This window comes from Euleptes europaea, chromosome 3, assembly GCF_029931775.1.
Source record: "Euleptes europaea isolate rEulEur1 chromosome 3, rEulEur1.hap1, whole genome shotgun sequence".
Lineage (NCBI taxonomy): Eukaryota > Metazoa > Chordata > Lepidosauria > Squamata > Sphaerodactylidae > Euleptes > Euleptes europaea.
Genome location: NC_079314.1, coordinates 26,251,592 through 26,270,310, shown reverse-complemented (window position 1 = coordinate 26,270,310; position 18,719 = coordinate 26,251,592). Strand labels below are relative to the sequence as shown.

Below are 18,719 nucleotides of genomic sequence, written 5' to 3'. Positions count from 1 at the left end.
GCATAAATGGCCTCAGTAACTATAAAATTTCTAGAAAGAGTGGTATGCATCTGGCAAGTGTCCCTGCCCTTAGCACAAAATGAAATCATGCTCATGAAATATTCACCCAAACAACTGTTGAGCAAATTGATTAAATACAAGCCATTGTATGAAACCACATTGAACATGAAAGCAAGTCTGTGCTCAAGATAACAAGTTGCCTTTTTCTTATCTGCCTATTTGAATTTTTCTTCCCTTTACATGTTCCAATTAAGGCCAACATTAAGTTTTAAGACTGCAATAATTCTATTAAGAGTAATATTCCCTTTTTATTATAGCATGTTTGCTAGATTTACAGCAACCAGAGAATAAGCGGGGTCTATACCTTGATCAAAACATTGATGTTTTAAAGTGATACACAATATTAAAAAGAACATATAAAAATACCTTTTAAGAAGCATCTATAAGAAAGGAAATACAAAGTTTATTTCCACAACTTTCCTCTGACCAGAGCTGCACTCTAATGCTACAGTTTTTAACAATACACTGTGTTGTTTTCAAACTATACATCAGGGAGAAGTCTACAAAATTAAAGGAACGCAGATATAAATGATTGCATAGCAGAACATGAACATGAACAATAACCAACCAAAGTTAGAAATACTATCAAATATACAAAGGTTCTAGTATCACCCCTTAAAACATTCCACAGCCACTATTTAAAAAAACCAGCTTTCGTTCAGACAGGCCCTGCGGGATTTGAAAACACTGTTCTTTTATCAACGTTCATTGATCCTACTTAACAGAAGCAAAGGCCCATTAGCTGGCAGAAGCTGACTTTACATTTCAATAGACTTTCGATGTTCATTAATACAATGTTATGCCAACTCCAGGAAATACTTGAGATTATGCCATGGCAATTTTTTCAATTTCAATTTAGATTCAACAAATCAAATCAAAGGGTACAAACTGAGACCTGCTGCTCAAAGGAGGTTCTGAAGTATAAACTCAAGCTGCCAGTTAGGATTAGAGGCCTGGCTAGAAATTGGTAGTGATGGACACAAGCTACCTAATGAAGTCATTGACATAAAATAGTTCTGACATACCACACACACTAATCAGATGTTTAAGTTGCGTCTATACAGCAAGAAGCCCTAAGCAATTTGGGGGCATTTGCTCACTAAAACTTGATATACCACACTGCGTATAAATGTAAAAAACATTTACATAATTATTCAATGGAACCCTCCCCACACTTGTAGGGGTTCAAAGATTAAGAGACACCTAAAACCTCAACAAGACTCAGTAACTTCTCATAGCTGATCTTAACCCAGTTTGTTATACTACCAATACTTCAAAGCTATTTTTCCACTTGCTCCAGGAACCAGCCATCTTGATACAAGTGAGCATGGAGAATATCAACCCTCTCCTCCCCTTTTGATCTAGAATGTGAAATGACCAGTTTATATTTGCAGCTGTCAGTGTTGCATTATTGCTGCCCAGTTTTCCACTTAGCAGGAACTACTGGACAATTTAAATAACTATTATGTTCATGGAACAGTTAGAACATTTCCTTTGTGGATGAAATTCTTATTAGAACAATGCTGTAAACTATGGTCATACTCAAGGTACCATCAATATTTGAAGCATAAAAATGCAGGTGTATTACAAAAATATACATAGACACCACAACAACTTCAGTAGCTGCCCATGACATTTAACAAAGTGGACTCTTGTATAAGATTCTCAATTTGTGTTTTAATTATAATAGTTGCCTGCTACAGGGAAAACTGACAAAGATATTTTAAGCAATGTTGCAACATTATAACTCAACTGTGTAATTGGGTGATACATGCCTAAAAAAACAAGGTACACTGTTAGTGGCCACTGGACTTGGGACTAGCCCATGACCGGGATCTGGATTTTGATCTAGATCTAGAATGAGATCTTGACTGAGATTTGGATCTAGCTGGTTCTTTTTTTCTCGCTTCTTTTTCATATTTCGAGCTGGACTTATAGTGTGTCTTAGAATCCGTTTTAGAAGTGCCTCTAGATTTAGCACGAGATGCAGACCTAGAACGTGATTTAGCCTTCATTTCTTTTTTGGGTGGTGACTTAGACCGCGATCTTGAATTGGACTTTGACCTTGAAAAAGATCGGTTACGGTGTTTGAACCTATCAGAAAGAGGAAGAACACATTTGAATATGGACAAGTTGCTAGGAGTTCCATATCTCACATTAAAATGGCTTATCCTAGGCACACCAATCCAATTTTGAATTGGTTATATAAAAGAATCTTTACCTATCATTATCAGAACGACTTCTGCTACGGCGACGTCTTCCAGCAGGTCTACTGCTAAAAAGGTACATCAGAAAAAGTAAACAGTGGCATATACTTTTACAATTACACACGCACCCTCTAAGAGGTTTCTTGAGATGCACTTTTTTTCTCTTCAATGGCACAGACTATTGTAGACAATGTTTGGCCGGATGGTGCATGCAAGGCATAAAAAACTTCCATGCGTGTAATTACAAATGAGACTGGATACTTAGAGGTGTCAGACAGGCAACATGATCTCTCTTCTCCTTTACACGGCAGCATAGGTCAAGCCAAGAACAACACTTACTTTCTAGGACTATAAGATCGGCGATAGTTGTAGTCGAAGGATCGGCTTCTTGAACGCCTCCTTTCATAACTGCGGCTTCTAGAACGCCTATATCTGTCATAGTCATCATAACGCGAACAGCTGTACATATTTCTTCCTTCCTTGGCTTTCATTTGGTTTGGTGCTGCAGAAAGAATTGAACACTATTTTTTAATGTTTACTGATTAATATTTGATGCTACAATATTTTTAATTGGCTTCTGTAAAACCAATTTATTCCTGTCATCAACACGTTTATATCCTGCCTTTCCTCCTCAGAGCCAAAGACGGCCATCATAAAAACAAAACTAATTAAAATACCACAGTACACCTGATATATAAAAATCCACACACATACTTTAACCCAAAAACATCTGTTGAAATAAGGTGCAAAATCCCAATAGGATAAACTTTTATCACCTTACTGCTTAACATCATTTTAGAACTCAGCTCAAGACAGCTGGTGGACCATGAAGTGAGCACAACTAAAATTCAAGTTCTCAATGAGACCATTATGGTCTTGTTCACAATCACCAGCAAGAATCTTATTAGTCATTGCAGAAATTTAACTGGTATGTTTTACATTAATATTTTTCAAGCTGTTTTGCGAAATTTCCATACCTAAACACTTGGTACAACTGCAACATAGTCATTATATCTGATTCTGAACCAGGCCCTAAAATGTGGATTTAAAAATCCATACAATGAGGAGTGTTTTCTATAATCCTGGAGACAACGTAAGTTATGGGAGGGGGATTAACGCCCCCATAACAGAGATAGCATTTCTAGCTTAAAGAGATGAATGCTCACTGAGATCTTGGAGGCCCTCTTAAGGGTTGCTAAACAATCATAACGATATTGCCAAGGCTTCTAAGCCTTGGTTTATGTCAATCAAAGATGAGAGAAGGGGGAAAAAGACTGAAAAAGGTAAAAGGTGGAAGGGAGGGAATGGGGCAGAAGAGGTTTGAACCAAAAAAGGTGATCAGGTAGGTGGGAGAGAAGAAATGGGGAGAGGCTGCCAGGGGGAGGGAAAGCTGATGTCTTGGAAAGGAGGCAGTCCAACATAGGCTGGTGGCTGGGTGGGAGACAAAGAAGCAGTGAAATGAGAGAAGTTATGGGGAATGCTAGGGGAAGAGGGATACAGGGAGAAAATTATATCGCCCCGTAAGTCCCCCCTCTTGCTTGTGTGCCACAAATCTCTTCTGAATTTACATTTGCAACTCAGATTCTAATAAAAGGACAAAAAAGCATGCAGTGTACATGTTCTCATTACATTTAAATGTGACTATCTTGGTGCTGTTCTAGACAGAGGTAATAGTATATGGAGAGGTTTCTTAGCTGAATTATACAACACCTATCAATAAAGGTTCTGCAAATGATTATGCAAGTTGACCCTGAATTGTTTATTCTGCACCAAGAGTTCAGGAACCAGGAGAGAGAAAAATGGAAAGAAACAGATTTGATTTAGTCATCCACAGGCAAGATAGAAGCAGTAGTGAACAGCAACTATGGGAAAATTACAAGGATCTCTGTGTAAGGGACAGAAGCCGCATCTCAGCCTATTGATTTTCTAAATCTTTAGACACTGCTAACCACAAAAGTTACAGGGTTGCTTTGCAAAGGATCTCAAAATATGAAGCTCTACAGTACATACCAGATTTGGGGCTTGTGTGACAAACCACACCCCTACTTATAGCCCGTAGTAATACATTTCAAGCCCTAATTCTTTAAGGGTTAAATTAATTGTGAATACAATGCACTTACTTTTCCGATCCCCTTGAGCAAACTGTATTTCTATCTGACGGCCACAAATCCACTTCCGGTCCAAATTATGAAGGGCATCTTCAGCATCACGGACATCTTCAAATGTGCTAGATGTTAAGGTACTTGGGAATTTTAAATATTTACAGCTACATAGTTAACAAGCTTTGGCTTTCCTACGTTATCATACATCCTTGTTTTACCAATGTATTCTGCCATGTTCTATGGCGTAACAAAAATTAGCTGACTTTAACTATATACTTTTAGACAAAAGGCAAATTTCAACTAAAGAAAACATTCTTTGTGAATGCCATATTCCTCCCATATATATCAGTATGTCAAGGAGGGCTGGTTTCTCATCCTGAGAATCTTAAGCTGGGACTCCCATTGAGACATGTAACGTGCTGAACTTTGCAGCTGAAGCAAGTACTAAAATCAATATTCTCTAGACTTTTCTGCTATTGGCTTAAAAGTTACACTAGTGTAAAGCTAAACCCAAATCTATGATAAAGGCATACACTAAAAAATTAAGCTTGGGTCAAATGTAACATAATATACTCATATTCTACATTTCTCTGTAATCCAAACAGTTTAATTGTCCCTAAATATCTGTGTACTGGCTTCCAAGCAGAAACTAAATTTGATCCTACTGCAAATATACTCAAGTTAAGACTGACTGCATTTCACTCAGAACCATAGTTTTAAAATATACCACTAATTGTTAAGCAAGAATTACAGGGCCCATTGCTAGACTACACCAGAAAAAATGATTGGTTTACCACTTACACAAGCAAGAGGATAGCGCTTATTCTGTAGGATACATCAGGTATGGCTCCTTTAATCTTGGCCACCATTCAACTTCATCTTGACCTTTAACTCTTTAAGTGCTTGTCAGAAGGACTTGTCATGAGATGCTTGGTCAAAAATGACAGATGGCTTTATCTTTATACTTTGAAAAACAACCTTTTCCCCCATTTGTAGATAAAGCGAAGCTTTGTCTCCCATTATGGCTTGTCCTTCTTCCAGCTTTTCTTTATCTTTTCTTTTCCCAAACTTTCCCTTCTCTTCAAGCCTGATCCTTAAGAGGTCTTTGGCTTGTCTACTTGCCTTAATTCTTGAACTCTACTCTAAAGGTTCTTTCATGCTTTCTCTTTGGGGTCGCCATTACTGTACAGCTTTACACTCTGAGGCAACAACAGAGGACAGTAAATTAGGGGACAATAATCAGAGCAAGACTTTTCACCTCATTTTTATACAAATCTGCTTTTGATCAAATTATTCCAGTTTCCATGAAGTTAAACAATAAATACCAGCCACATTTTGCTAAGCTTAAGAACAAGTTTATCATCAATGCCAGTTATATTAAGATGCAAAGACACACTTGAAGCAGCAGCAAATGCCATTTATATTAAAAGCATCAGTCTGAATATGAAGCTTGCAACAACAAAAAGCACATTTTGCTAGATATGGCTTAAATTTTGAAAAAAATATGACAATTTGTAACATTTTAATCTTTGGGAAAATGCAGCACATCACAATAAGACACATTACATACAACACAGAAGAAAACAGCTTTTTCACTTAGGTTTGTTACCTCATACACAAATGTGAATTTCATACTTCAACACCCCTCACTAATCAGCCATCTGAAGAAAGGATATTGAACATAAGCAAATCCTCTTGGCCGACGAGTGTAGAAATCCAGAGGAACGTACACATCAACTATAGGCCCATAACGACCAAATTCACGACGTAAGTCTTCAGACCTGAAACAGAACACTTAACATTTGTATATCTCCCCTAGTTACTTTCCATACAATTGAGAAACAAAAGTCTTGTAGTATATATTGAGTCAATATTGCAAAGACTCTATTTAATGGCAAGCCTGTTTCTTAGCAGCCTCAGCCTCCTGGACATACTATATGGAAGTTGAAGACAGTGGAACTCCTTCAAGAATTCAGGAATTACAAAAAGGACGTGCCAGTGAACTACAGATAAAACAGATGGGCATACAAAGTAAACTACAGCTAGTATACCTTAGCAGCTAAGAAATAATGTAATCCTAAATAGTATTACACCCTTCTAGCAGTGTAAACTGTGAACCAAGAAGTCCTCAGTTCAAATCTCTGTTAGCAGCTCACTAGGTGGCCCGAGAACACTGTGAGAAGTGGTCATGCAAAACAAGAGGAGACTGTAAGAAGACATGGTGGAAGGTATTAGGAAAACAGAATGTGGAGCAATAGAAGTGAAAAGTATGGAAGTGAAAAGAAGACAAAGAGTAATATTAGTAATATATATTTTTAAAAAGATTGGGAAATGTCAAGACAGAGATAATGGAAGCATGGAGGCAAAGGGGTGGGAGAGATAAAAGATATGCTCAGGTTGGGATGAAAAAATGGGTGGACTTATAAAATGAAAGGGGGGAAAAGCTGTTCTTCATGCAAAGATGTAACTGCTTTAACCCAGCCATGATCTTTTAGCATGTCTTTTGTCAAGTTTAGCTTTATTCAACAAAATGTTTTGGATTAAAACACAATTCCAATGCCATGTTAAAGACTAAGGCCCACCCACTGACAGACAAGCAAAATAGACTGGCAACTGGGAGTGGTCTTTACCCACTCTGATTGGATCAGTTACCATTTTAATTGGATCTTGCTTTAAACTGCTCTTTCTCTCTCTGTAACATCCCTTCTGTTCTTTCCTGCTTTTTAAAAAAAAGTGTACCTGCCTAATAAAGGCACACTCCACATGTCTGATGAAGTGAATTCGGACTCAAGGATGTTTACATTGCAATAAATCTGGTTAACTGCCACTAGGCTACTATTTTGTTGTTACAAACTAACACATGTAATTAGCATGGATTCTATTCTGTTATTTACCTTGTTAATTAGATTGTGGAATTCACTACCACTGGACATTGTGATGACCACTAACCTAGATGACTTTAAAAGGGGATTAGACAAACTCATGGAGATTATGCCCAGCAACAATAACTAAAAGGGGTCTCCATATCCTCTGAGTCCCAGTGTCCAGAGGGACCATCAATGCCCTGTTATCTACACCCTATTTGCTGGCCCTCCAGTGCAACTAGAGATGAACTACTGGTCTGAGCCAGCAAAGAATAGAACCCATGCAATACCTTTAATAGGACCAACCGAATGACACACTGCCATCATGTAGTGGTTAGAACACATGGCTAGGCTCAATGAGACCCAGGTTCAAATGCCCACTAAACCATGGAAGCTGCCTGGGCCAGTTACATACATATATTCAGCCTAACTTAACTAACATGTTTTTTGTAAGGATAAATTTTATTGTTGATGTTTTGAAGTGTTTGGATGATGTTACCCGCCCTGAGCCTGGTCTTGGCCAGGGAGGGCAGAATGATGCAAGCCACTTAGGGAAAGCGTAGCATAAACGAAGTCAATACTTTTTTTAAAAAAAAATTAAGTAAATAAAACAAAACAGTGTGCAAGATTTCGAGTTCCCAGAACTCATCAGCCCAGATGTTACAAAATAAAAAGAGAAAGAAAAGCAGATGTTAAGCAGGGTGTTTTTTTTCAAGTGACGATGTTAAGGGGATGTCAGCGAGACACATAACACATTCTTTTATCTCGCTGTTTGAAAAGCGTCTTTTAAAGCTTTTCCGGTGCCCAAGTCGAAGTTTAAAACCCAAAAGTGAAGCACACATTACAGCCGAGACCCTGTGCAGATTTGCTTGCAAGTTAATACTGAAAACGAGAAAGGAGGATCGGGCGGGAAGCGAACCATAGCCTTCTAGCGCTCCCCCACACACACACAGGAAACGGGGGCAAAGACACAAATGGCGGGAAGGCCTACTATGCTGCTTATTCGGTTCTTGGGGGAGGCTGGGCCTGGCGAGCCCGCCAAAGTCCATACAGATGGCGGCCGTCGGGCGCCATCTAGGCCGGAGCCACGAGAACCACCCGCTCCCCTCCCCCCACCCGTCCCCTTCCACGTTCCGCCCCCCCTCCTCACTTACACACACCTGGTGTCGTCGGCCACGTTCCGCACAAAGAGCGAGGTGTTGGGAGGCCGCAAGTAGCGAGACATGGCGGTCGTGTCGGTGGCCGACCCGCTGCGTGGGGGAAAGAAAAAGCGCGGCGAGGGGGGGGAAAGGCAAGCGGCCCTTCCTGAGGGAGGGGGGAATAAAAGAAACGCCTCGAGCCCAACCGCCTCGCAGAAGCGTCTCGCGAGACTTGGCCGGCGGCGCGACGCTGAGAAGCGCCTCGCGCCCCAACCCCCTCGGCAGAGATATCTCACGAGACTTGGCTGCCCCTCCCCTCCCTTCCCCGGCGGCGGGACGCTGAGAAGCACTTCACGCCTCGTTGGAGAGGTCTCGCGAGGCTTGGTGCTTCGGCCGGCAGGCGGCTGGGGGAGGGAACTTTGTTCGCTCACAATAGGCGAGCGGGAAGAGGAAGCGCATGCGCGTTGTTCTGCGAGGCGCGGTGAAGTCACAATTGGTGGGAGTGAAGGGGAGAAATGCGCACGCGCCCCTCGCGGCTGGACGACTTCCTCTCTGCCTAAGTGCGGCGGCTAACAAACCCCCTCGTACGACGTGATGTGCGCAAGCGCAGACATTTCTTACCCTCTTCCCGTCCTCTTAACCTCAGCCTGTGAAGCGGGTTTCATGCCTCGGCGTTTGTTAGTCGTGGGACTGGGTAGCGCATGCGCGGTTAGCTCTTTTCGGCGAGCAATCGATGCTCCTATTTTTCCCGCCTTGAGCGCGCTGGTGGCAGGGCGAATTTTCCGGCATGGCGAATTTTTCCATATTTCATCCTCCTGGTCGATGGGTTGAACAGGAGGATGTTAAAAAAAGAAAGAAAAGGAAGTGTTTTCATATTGTTTCTGAACTTTTCTAAAACAAATAAATAAATGGAATTCTATACATGCTTATTTATTGCAAGCAGTCATTCTATACATGCTTATTTATTGCAAGCAGTCATTAAGGTTTAGTAAGATTTGCACCCGCTTTTCCAAACCAGTTGTTGCAAACGGCGGTTACCGTAACATGCTGTGCACATTGTTGTATATTTAAAAAAGGAAATATACTCCATATATGCTCCAAGACTCTGGCATAAGTCCCTATGAAACACTCGTTCTGTTCATTCACGGGATCGTGAACGTAAGAGCACCCATGTTAAGGCCAGTGGTCCATCTAGTCCAATGTCCTGTTGTAGACCTGGCCGAAGGGTTAATAAGAAAACGAGCTAAAGAAATAAATGCTTTTGCTAGACTGAGCAAAAGGCGGGCATGGAATTGACTGAGATGGCGAATCTTACAGCTTTGATAAATCAGAATGATAATGAACAATTTTGGGGGGAATGGGAGGCTTGGAGAATGTACTGTGAAAATTATTTTTTAACGGGACCATTTAAAGGATACTCATTGATCTAATCTCTTATTCATACTTTGTATTAATTTTTATATTAGGTATTGATTTCATAATGTTGGATACGACAAGAATAGGTTAATTAAAACAATATTGGGATTAGTTCCGTTAGCAAAAGATTATACCATTTAATTTTAGACGGAAGAGGGAGAGGGGGAAGTCATTTGATTGTTAAATTAGAATACTATTTGTTTTTCTCTTTATTATTATCATTATATTGTTTTTATGGATATATTAAATGAAGAAAAAAATTATTATTATTTTTAAAAAGGCGGGCATGGAACTGCAAGGTAATGGATAAAAGGCTCTTTGAATTAATAGTAGCTGCAAAAAGTAACTGCAAGAAGACAGGAGATAAGAAAAGGGTGGTGTATGCTGGTCTCCCACAGAACTTCTCTGGGCGTTCATTGTTTTAGCGATCGTGGATTAGGAACCATCACAACTTGGTCAAGGACAGAGGTAGAGGTGCTACTGAAGTGTCTATGAATAAGTTCCCAGCATTCACATGGACACGGGAATGAGCAGACACGCAAGCATCAAGCAAAGCCCCTTCTTCCCTTCACCGAAGTGCCTGAAAGCAATACACACGCACACATAGCCCACTCAGACCCCCCTCTCCAAGGCTGAAGCTCTCCCCTCCTTTCCCCCTGCCCGGGGTGCGCGGAACTCTCTTATGGCAAGTGAAAGTACACTGTATTCCCCAGCTAGTGAAACTGACAAACTAAGACTCACCTGCGCTTAGAGAATTACCGATGTATCGCAAATGGAGAACAATGCACAACGAAGCATCGCATGATCGAAATGTCTCTTTATTGTAAACGTAGTTGCCTGAAAAGCTATAAATCTTACTGCTTGCCTCGTGTCGTCTCCCACCTGCCATTTGGGTGCGGAGTTGCACGCCCGGTTCTATCTCTGATCAAATAAAGAGCTGTTAGTTTCATCCGACCTCCTCTCAATTGTCTGTCATTGGTCTTTACGGATAATTGGGGTGCAACATTTCCTCATTAGCATAATAAATTGCCCACCTTAAGGGGAGGAATTGCCCTGACCTGGATGGTCCAGGCTAGCCTGATCTCGTCAGATCTCAGAAGCTAAGCAGGGTCGGCCCTGGTTAGTATTTGGATGGGAGACCCCCAAGGAATACCAGGGTTGCTGTGCAGACGAAGGCACTGGCAAACCACCTCTGTTAGTCTCTTGCCATGAAAACCCCCCCAGAAGGGGTCACCATAAGTCGGCTGCGACTTGAAGGCACTTTACACACACACACACAAGGGGTAGAATTGCCCCCATTTTCTGATCATGGGATCTATGTAGAGGTATGTTGTGGGCGTAACAGAACATTGTATGTCTAAGGTGGTGAGGGAGTGATGTAAAGAGGAGAACATGACGTTTGTAATGATTGACATCTTGGCAAGTATATAATCTTATGTTGGACTAAAAGTGGTTGCTTCTGCCTTTGGACTAAAGCCTGTTATTCAGCTGAATAATAAATCTGTAAACTTGCTCCTGCCTTGGTGGCTTTTATTGGGCTATAAAGACACCAAGGGACGAACCTGTTGATTGCAAAACTGTCACCAGTCAACACTGTTGCACAAAGTGGCTGACCAGTTTCTCAGGAGGGCCAACCCAGATGGCCTAGGTGACAAGATCTCCTGATGTTGCCTCCTAGCCTTGGTATTTAGAGCTTGACTGCTTCTGGGTATAGAGGTTTTCCTTTAGTCACCGTGGCTAGTAGCCATCGATAGACTGTCCTCCCCACTATCCCCACTAGTGTGGGAAATGCACTTTGCGTGTGCCCGGAGGTGCTCATTCTGAATCTCTGGGTGCAGCTTTATTCTCTCAAGTAGGCCTTTGAGTACATAGATGGACAAAGGCAGACAGAAAAGTGTACCACATAAATATTTTCCAGTGCTATACTCTCAATATTGACAAAAGTGCTCGTACACTGGAGCAGGAGTGTCGAACTAATTTGTTACGAGGGTTGGATATGACATAAATGTCACTTGGTCGGGCCAGGCCATGCCTCGCCAGCCCATATCGGGACTGCGGGGGTGGAGGTGGCTGCTTCGGCTGGCTCACAGCCAGATAAGAGCTCTCAGGGGGGCTGGATTCGGCCCCCGGGCCGTATGTTTGACACTCCTGGGTTAGAGTGTCAGATTAGGACCAAAAAGGCAGAAGCAACCATTTTTAGTCCAACATAAGATTATGGTCTTTCTGGTACATTGGTCCCAAACTGTATAGGACTTTGAGGGTCAAGGCAAGCACCTTGAATTGTGCCCGGAAACTAATTGGGCACCTTTGGAATTCTGGCACAGCGCGGTGGGCGCAGCCACAAAATCGGTGCCATGAAGTCTTGTTAGCCACTCTGAGCCCGGCTTTAGCCAGGAAAGGGCAGCCTAAAAATCTAATACATCCAACCAAATGAAAAATAGCTGCAAGAGAAAGTGGAGGCAGCCGCAAAATGGCTCTCACTGCTTACCTTCAGTCACACAGAGAAGGTCTTTGTGCCTTGGTGGCAGCTGCTGCCAAAGCAACATTTTTTTTAAATGTGCATATGCAACGATATCTCCTCTGGCCAGTTCAAAACCTTACTGGGCAAAACCTCCACCTATCCGCGCCTACTTTCTAAAAACACTTGGCGGGCACCAGGGAAGGTGTTGGTGGGCACCATGGTTGGGGACCCCCATCTTAGTTCTTTAATGAACTATGATTCCCAGGATCCTTCGGATAGGTAGCTGTGTTAAGCAGTAGAAGTAAAATGTAACAGGAGTCTTGTGGTGCCTTAAAGACTGAAAACATTAATTCCAGCAGATGTTTCTGTGAATCAAAGCTTTCTTCACCAGATACATGAAGTGCACACCCAGAGGCTGATGCGTTTATATTATCAACAGAAGGGGGTCAGGTGGGGAATCCTACAAAGAGGGGCCAGTTTAAAATAAGAAAGGGTAATCATCAATCCATGCAGTGGGTGGGGGCTGCTCCAAACTGGCCTCCCAGTTTCCCAGATAAATTATGCCTCTCCTGTTTTCATTTTCTTGGGCATTGAAGCCAAGTACATAAAACAAAACAACATTACACATTATGGAAAGTGTATTTTATTTCCCAAATATAAAAACATCAATTGCTAAGTAAGGTCTTCTTTTGCAGTTTTAAATCCTCCTGCTTTTTCTGACAAATGTTGCCGAGCCCGCAGTTATTGTCTGTGGAAGATAAATTTGAACAAGTCTGTTAGTTTTCTTGTTACATCTACAACAATCTAAACCTCCTTTAAGCTACACAAAACACATCAGGCCACAGCACAAAATACAATGCAAGTAGTAAGAGGTCTCAGGGACTGGCATAATCGTCAAACCCGATGGAGTGATTACTAGGTGGTTCCAGACTTCATTGAATTACAGAGTTCGACCTCAAACATATTCCAGGACAATTTCATGTTTTTGGGTGTGCGATTGCTCTTTTGCACAATAGAGTACCTGGCTGTTGTGAGAGATAGTATTACGTTGTGGATAGAGCATTGGGCTCACATTACAGATGTGAAGGCCCCAGTGAAAAGAAATAGAAACATTTGGAGAGGGAGGACTTTTTTTCCATCTGCGGACTCCCCCCTCCCTCCAACATATTAGCATTACTAGGAATTCCCATTAATTTCTGCAAATCAACACACGCCACAGAGTGATCCTATTAATGCTTAATCAAAAGTCCCACTCATTTCAACAGGGCTTAGGTCTAAAAAAATGTGCTCGGGGCTGCAGTCTTAAGCACTTTAGGGGAGGGACTGTGGCTCAGTGGTAGAGCCTCTGCTTGGCATGCAGAAGGTCCCAGGTTCAATCCTTGGAATCTCCAGTTAAAGGGACTAGGCAAGGAGGTGATGTGAAAGACCTCTGCCTGAGACCCTGGAGAGCCACTGTTGGTCTGAGTAGACAGTATTGATGGACCAAGGGTCTGATTCAGTATAAGGCAGCTTCATGTGTGTTCATGTGTTCACTTCGTGCATTAGTATTTGAGAGGGCTGAAGCTTTCTTTGCTTCTTAGAAGAAAAGTTGGTTTTTATATGCCAATTTTCTCTACCTTTTTTAAGGAGAATCAAACTGGCTTAAAATATCCTTCCCTTCCTCTCCCCACAACAGGCACCTCGTTAGGTAGGTGAGGCTAAGAGACTTCTGAGAGAACTGTGACTAGCCCAAGGTCACCCAGATGGCTTCATGTGAAGAAGTGAGGAAACCAACCCGGTTCACCAGGTTAGAGTCTGCTGCTCATGTGGAGGAGTGGGGAATCAAACCCGGTTCATCAGATTAGAGTCCACTGCTCTTAAGCACTACACCACTCTGGCTCAAAGTTACAAGACTTAGGGGGTTACTTAGGGGGTTACTTGTATTCCCAGCGATGTATTAAGAGTTTGAAAACGTTATAAAAAATACTGTTCGCACTTTCTATGTATTCCCACCAATGTATTAAGAGTTTGAAAACGTTATAAAAAATACTGTTCGCACTTTGTTTGGCCCCTTTAGCCGTGAAGACATCTTCCAACCATTTATAAGCCGTGGTATCCAAAAACTTTAAAGCGATGTTTTTTTTATAACATTTTCAAACTCTTAATACATCTCTGGGAATACAAAGTGCGGTAACCCCCTCAAAGTTTGCCTGGGCTCACCACAGCATAGCCCTGGAACCGGAGCCCATTCAGGGCATTTTGTTACCTTCGACTATGCTCATCTTCTCCTTAGCATGGGCTGCTGCTGGCCATCTTGAAGCCAACCCCCTGCAGTAATGCCACAAGAGCTTGACTTGGAATTGGTGGGTGGGGATGCAGGCCTGAGCTAAGGGTTAATGAAATAGATTTCTGAAGTAGATGAAAGGAGCTGTGGATTCATGGTGTTCTGATGGGGTTGTAGGAAACAAGAGATAAGAAGTGTATCCAGTCTCCCCCATCCATGCCCTGCTCTAAGCACCCATTGTTCTATTAGCAGGTTGATGAGGTCAGTGTTTCGGCCAAGGCCAGAGTAAGAGGCATTACTTCATTAGCATAGTAAATTGTCCACCCTAAAGGCAGAATCAGTCACTGGCCACCAAGATTAAGTTAATTCATTCCCTATTACTAAGCATGGGTGTGAAAGCTGGACAGTGAAGAAAGCTGATAGGAAGAAAGTAGAGGAGAGTGTTGAGGAGAGTGTTACTGCGGACCGCCAAAAAAACAAATCAGTGGGTTATAGATCAAATCAAGCCTGAACTGACCCTAGAAGCTAAAATGACTAAACTGAGGCTATTGTATGTTGGTCACAATATGAGAAGATAAAATTCACTGGAAACCTCCTTTGCAGCCACCAAGTCCTCTCCTCTCTGCCTGATTGCCTGGGGCGGGGAGGGGTTCCACTTTTGTGACTAACAGTGATGCAAGATCAGCAGGGGATGCCAGTCATCTCCATGCCACAGATTGGTGGGAGGCAGCTGAACCACCACAGGGCATCAGTGCCTTCCCACTGTGCCACTCCAAATTGTTGCTTGGGTGCCTTTGCTAGAGAACCACCCCTGTTTGGAACCTGTTTGCAATGCTAGGACTTACTGGGACATAAAAAGATGATGGAATGATGTGTTTCTGAGATAAGAGCAGAGAGTCTTTCCATTACTAGTTAGAAAGGGATACACAGGCCATTTTTGCATGGTCAATTTTGATGCTCGCTCAAAGCTCTTTTTAAAAATGTGACTTTAAAAATGCCTATTCACGGTCTGAACAAAAGGAGAAATTCCACACACCCCACTCGCCTGCTCCTTTGTTCCTGTTAGTATAGCCATTAGCATGTGCATAGCTAACGCGCCTCTGTTGTTTTGCGTAGTTCCTTGAGGGGGATTCTTCCCGGCAAACACCAAAGGTCGTGTTAAATGGGCTCTTTGGTAACGTGAAGCAGATATGCGCCCGACTTCACAGTCACTTCCGGAATGAGGGAATGACGGTTCTGCATGCAAAATTCAAAAACATATGCGGGGCAATTCAGCCAAGAACGTGCTGCTAATTACCATGCAAAAATGGCCACAGACTAATGATTGCATCCCTAATGTCCTCATATGTTTGAGAAGAAGACTTCTGGGGCAAAGAGCATCTCATCCCATAGGATTCCATCAGTATTTACTCACCTCCACCATTTCATTGCCTATTATTTCTTGCTCGTGGGTGAACTTGTCTGTTTTGGATATTAGTTTCCCATCTACCAGGTTCACTGTGCACTGTAAAATTTGAGAGGGAAAACAAAGGTGTTGAACAAAGACAGCCAAATATGACCAAAGCAAATGGCCAGAATTTTTATCACAATGAGCAAAAGTAATGTACACACCCAGCATGCCAAATGAAACAATACTGGTATAGTCTTCACAATGGTTGCTAAGCTCCAGGTGGGGCCTGGAGACCTCTCGGCATTACAGCTGATCTCCAGACTACAGAGATTACTCCCTGCAGAGAATGGGGGGAGTGATGGTGTTGCTAGGATTTATAGAAGTGCAAAGTTGGCACCTCGGTTTGTTGCAGACCTTGGTACCAGAGTCCATGCTACTGTTAAGTAGTACTACAACACCAACACTGGGCCCAGCAACGACAGGCATACTATCTCAGGTTCATACTCCTGTTCATCTTCTAATATGATTTATGCCATCACATGCTAGCAGTGCCCTTCCACCCTCTACATTGGACAAACAGGCCAGTCCCTGTGACAAAGATTAAATGGACATAAGTGTGACATCAGAAATCACAACATTCGGAAACCAGTGGGGGAACATTTTAACCTTCCAGGACATTCAGTTGCTGATTTAAGAGTAGCAGTTCTCTTACAAAGGGATTTCAAAGGCGGATTAGCATGAGAATGCTGAATTGCAACTAACAATGAAGCTCAAGACAATGCATTTAGGGGAGGGGCTGTAGCTCAGTGATAGAGCATCTTCTTGGCATGCAGAAGATCCCAGGTTCAGTACCCAGCATCTCCAGTTAAAGGGACTAGGCAGGTAGGGTGATGTGAAAGATCCCTCCCTGAGGCCCCAGAGAGCCTCTGCGTCTGAGTAGACAATACTGACTTTGATGGGCCAAGGGTCTGATTCAGCATAAGGCAGCTTCATGTGTTCATGTGATTGAATAGAAATCTGGGATTCCTGTCTCATTACCAATGCTAATTTCTCCACGCCTACTATCCCTCTGCATATCACACCTAATCCAATCACACCTGCTAATGTCATTTACTTGCTTTGACATTTTACATTGCCATTGTGTGTCTAATTCATTCTTCTCTACTTAAGGATAGATGGAATCTCATTCTAGCTGTATCTGAAAAAGTGAACTGTAAGCTCATGAAAGCTCATACCCTGTTAGCCTTTAAGGTGCTACTGGGCTCTCTTTTCTACTGCTAGTGACTAACATGGCCCCCCCATCGCAAAATATATTGGTGTGACTTTGATCTGAGGCTACATCTGCATCAACTTTTTAAAATAAATGACTTTACTAAGGATCTCTTTTGATCACTGTAAAAGACAATCATGCTAGGAAAAGTTGAAGGCAGCAGGAAAAGAGGTAGACCCAACAAGAGATGGATTGTCTTTATAAAGGAAGCCACAGCCCTCAATTTGCAAGACCTGAGCAAGGCTGTTAAAGATAGGACGTTTTGGAGGACATTGATTAATAGGATCGCCATGAGTCAGTAGTGACTTGACGGCACTTAACACACACACATACACACAAGGATCTCTGGGAACTGTATTTCTGATGTGGCATCTCAAGACCTCCATCGAAAAATTTCTGTCATTCTTTCAGTGCTGCAGGGTTGGATCCTACCAGCTTTTCTGCTTGTGAATGAGACAGGAGGTCCCCCTTATGGCCACTGTCAAGGCCTGCTGGATCTGCATAGACAAAACCATATGGAACGGGGTCTGCACTAAGGAAGGAATTGGACAAGATCAAGCGGAAAAGCTGGTAGGATACACCCCATAATTTCCAGGACCTTTTATATGGAAACCAGGATAATGACCTACCCACCAGTTAGAAACACACATATTTGAACACTGAACGAAGGTCTTGTGACCACCAGTAATCTGCAAAGCCGTGAGTTACCTTTACTTTTTTGTTATCCATGGTGGACATTTCTGTTTCTTTCCCCAGCGTAAATGTATTTGTCACGGATTTGTTGGGGGTTTTGGATGTGACAACAAAGTTGTTCCCGGTTTGCTGGATCTCAATGATTGGCTTAATGTCTTTGGCAGTTTTGATGATGTCTGCAGGCAAGGCTAAAAAGAAAAGAGGGGGGCAGAGTAGTATTTTGTTAGACAACAGTATCCCTGATGCCGTGGGCTGCAATGGGGATGCAAAGCAGCACACATTTTCTCCTTTTCTCCATTTTCTTACAACAGCCCTGTGAGGAAAGTTAGGCTGAGAGTGTGTCACCACACAGCAAGGGCAGGTAAGGGTTTCACACTCTCCAACTGTCCTTTTTTTTTTTTTTTTTTTTTTTTTACCAAGGACAGTTTTCTGGTCCTTGCTTCTGGTAATTTGGTGTTCCTGAATTGGCACCTTTTTGCCTTTGGGGAATGCCTTGTTAAAATCGGAATTGCTACAATTGTCATTTTTCAGGGTTAAACTCTTTAGTTTCTAATAGCACAATCCTATGTAGAATGACTTCAGTCTAAGGTCCATTGTGACCAAAGCTACTTGAAGCTTACCAATAGCTTTCAGGAACTCTTCATAATTCTCTTGGACGTACACCTGCCATGTGCCGTTGAATGCCATTTTGGAAATGTGGATCGATGGAATGGACCGCACTGGTAGGAACCGGGCTGTGGCTTCTCCAGAGGAAACATACAGATGCTATTTATAAAGAGGGCATCCCATACCCTGCCTAGGGTCAGGCTACAAATGATTAAGCCATGAACTATCAATAATTAATTCTAAATTTG

The 18,719-nt window shown here is 42.4% G+C and overlaps 2 protein-coding genes across 6 annotated transcripts; both read right to left on the bottom strand.

Annotated features, from left to right (window-relative positions):
- Positions 1 to 1,291: 1,291 nt before the first annotated feature.
- Positions 1,292 to 8,492, bottom strand: SRSF10 (serine and arginine rich splicing factor 10). Of its 5 annotated transcripts, none has more exons than XM_056847762.1 (6): positions 8,394 to 8,492; positions 5,171 to 5,568; positions 4,388 to 4,509; positions 2,607 to 2,769; positions 2,282 to 2,335; positions 1,292 to 2,154 (listed from the first exon to the last, which is right to left on the bottom strand). In XM_056847762.1, exons 2-6 carry the CDS (start codon positions 5,236 to 5,238, stop codon positions 1,857 to 1,859), a joined length of 705 nt encoding a protein of 234 aa, XP_056703740.1. In that variant the 5' UTR covers positions 5,239 to 5,568; positions 8,394 to 8,492; the 3' UTR covers positions 1,292 to 1,856. The 5 variants fall into 5 exon arrangements, with proteins under 5 accessions (XP_056703740.1, XP_056703735.1, XP_056703736.1 ...); XM_056847757.1 differs by lacking the exon at positions 5,171 to 5,568 and adding an exon at positions 6,046 to 6,150 and having other exon boundaries at positions 4,388 to 4,491; positions 8,388 to 8,486; XM_056847758.1 differs by lacking the exon at positions 5,171 to 5,568 and adding an exon at positions 6,046 to 6,150 and having other exon boundaries at positions 2,282 to 2,332; positions 4,388 to 4,491; positions 8,388 to 8,486.
- A 4,367-nt stretch (positions 8,493 to 12,859) lies between these two features.
- LOC130475859 (fatty acid-binding protein, liver) lies at positions 12,860 to 18,569 on the bottom strand. Its single transcript, XM_056847763.1, has 4 exons — positions 18,486 to 18,569; positions 17,881 to 18,053; positions 15,927 to 16,016; positions 12,860 to 12,997 (listed from the first exon to the last, which is right to left on the bottom strand). Exons 1-4 carry the CDS (start codon positions 18,550 to 18,552, stop codon positions 12,947 to 12,949), a joined length of 381 nt encoding a protein of 126 aa, XP_056703741.1. The 5' UTR covers positions 18,553 to 18,569; the 3' UTR covers positions 12,860 to 12,946.
- Between the last annotated feature and the right edge of the window lie 150 nt (positions 18,570 to 18,719).

Excerpts from the sequence above, each read along its gene's own strand:
- SRSF10 (XM_056847757.1), bottom strand. The coding sequence starts at position 8,458 with ATGTCTCGCTACTTGCGGCCTCCCAACACCTCGCTCTTTGTGCGGAAC. Across the intron at positions 6,151-8,387 it reads GCCGACGACACCAGGTGTGT|GTCTGAAGACTTACGTCGTG; the intron begins GTAAGTGAGGAG and ends GTTCTGTTTCAG. Across the intron at positions 4,492-6,045 it reads AGAGGATTTGCTTATGTTCA|ATTTGAAGATGTCCGTGATG; the intron begins ATATCCTTTCTT and ends AACATCTAGCAC.
- LOC130475859 (XM_056847763.1), bottom strand. The coding sequence starts at position 18,552 with ATGGCATTCAACGGCACATGGCAGGTGTACGTCCAAGAGAATTATGAA. Across the intron at positions 16,017-17,880 it reads TGGATAACAAAAAAGTAAAG|TGCACAGTGAACCTGGTAGA; the intron begins GTAACTCACGGC and ends CAAATTTTACAG. Across the intron at positions 12,998-15,926 it reads TAGGCAATGAAATGGTGGAG|ACAATAACTGCGGGCTCGGC; the intron begins GTGAGTAAATAC and ends TATCTTCCACAG.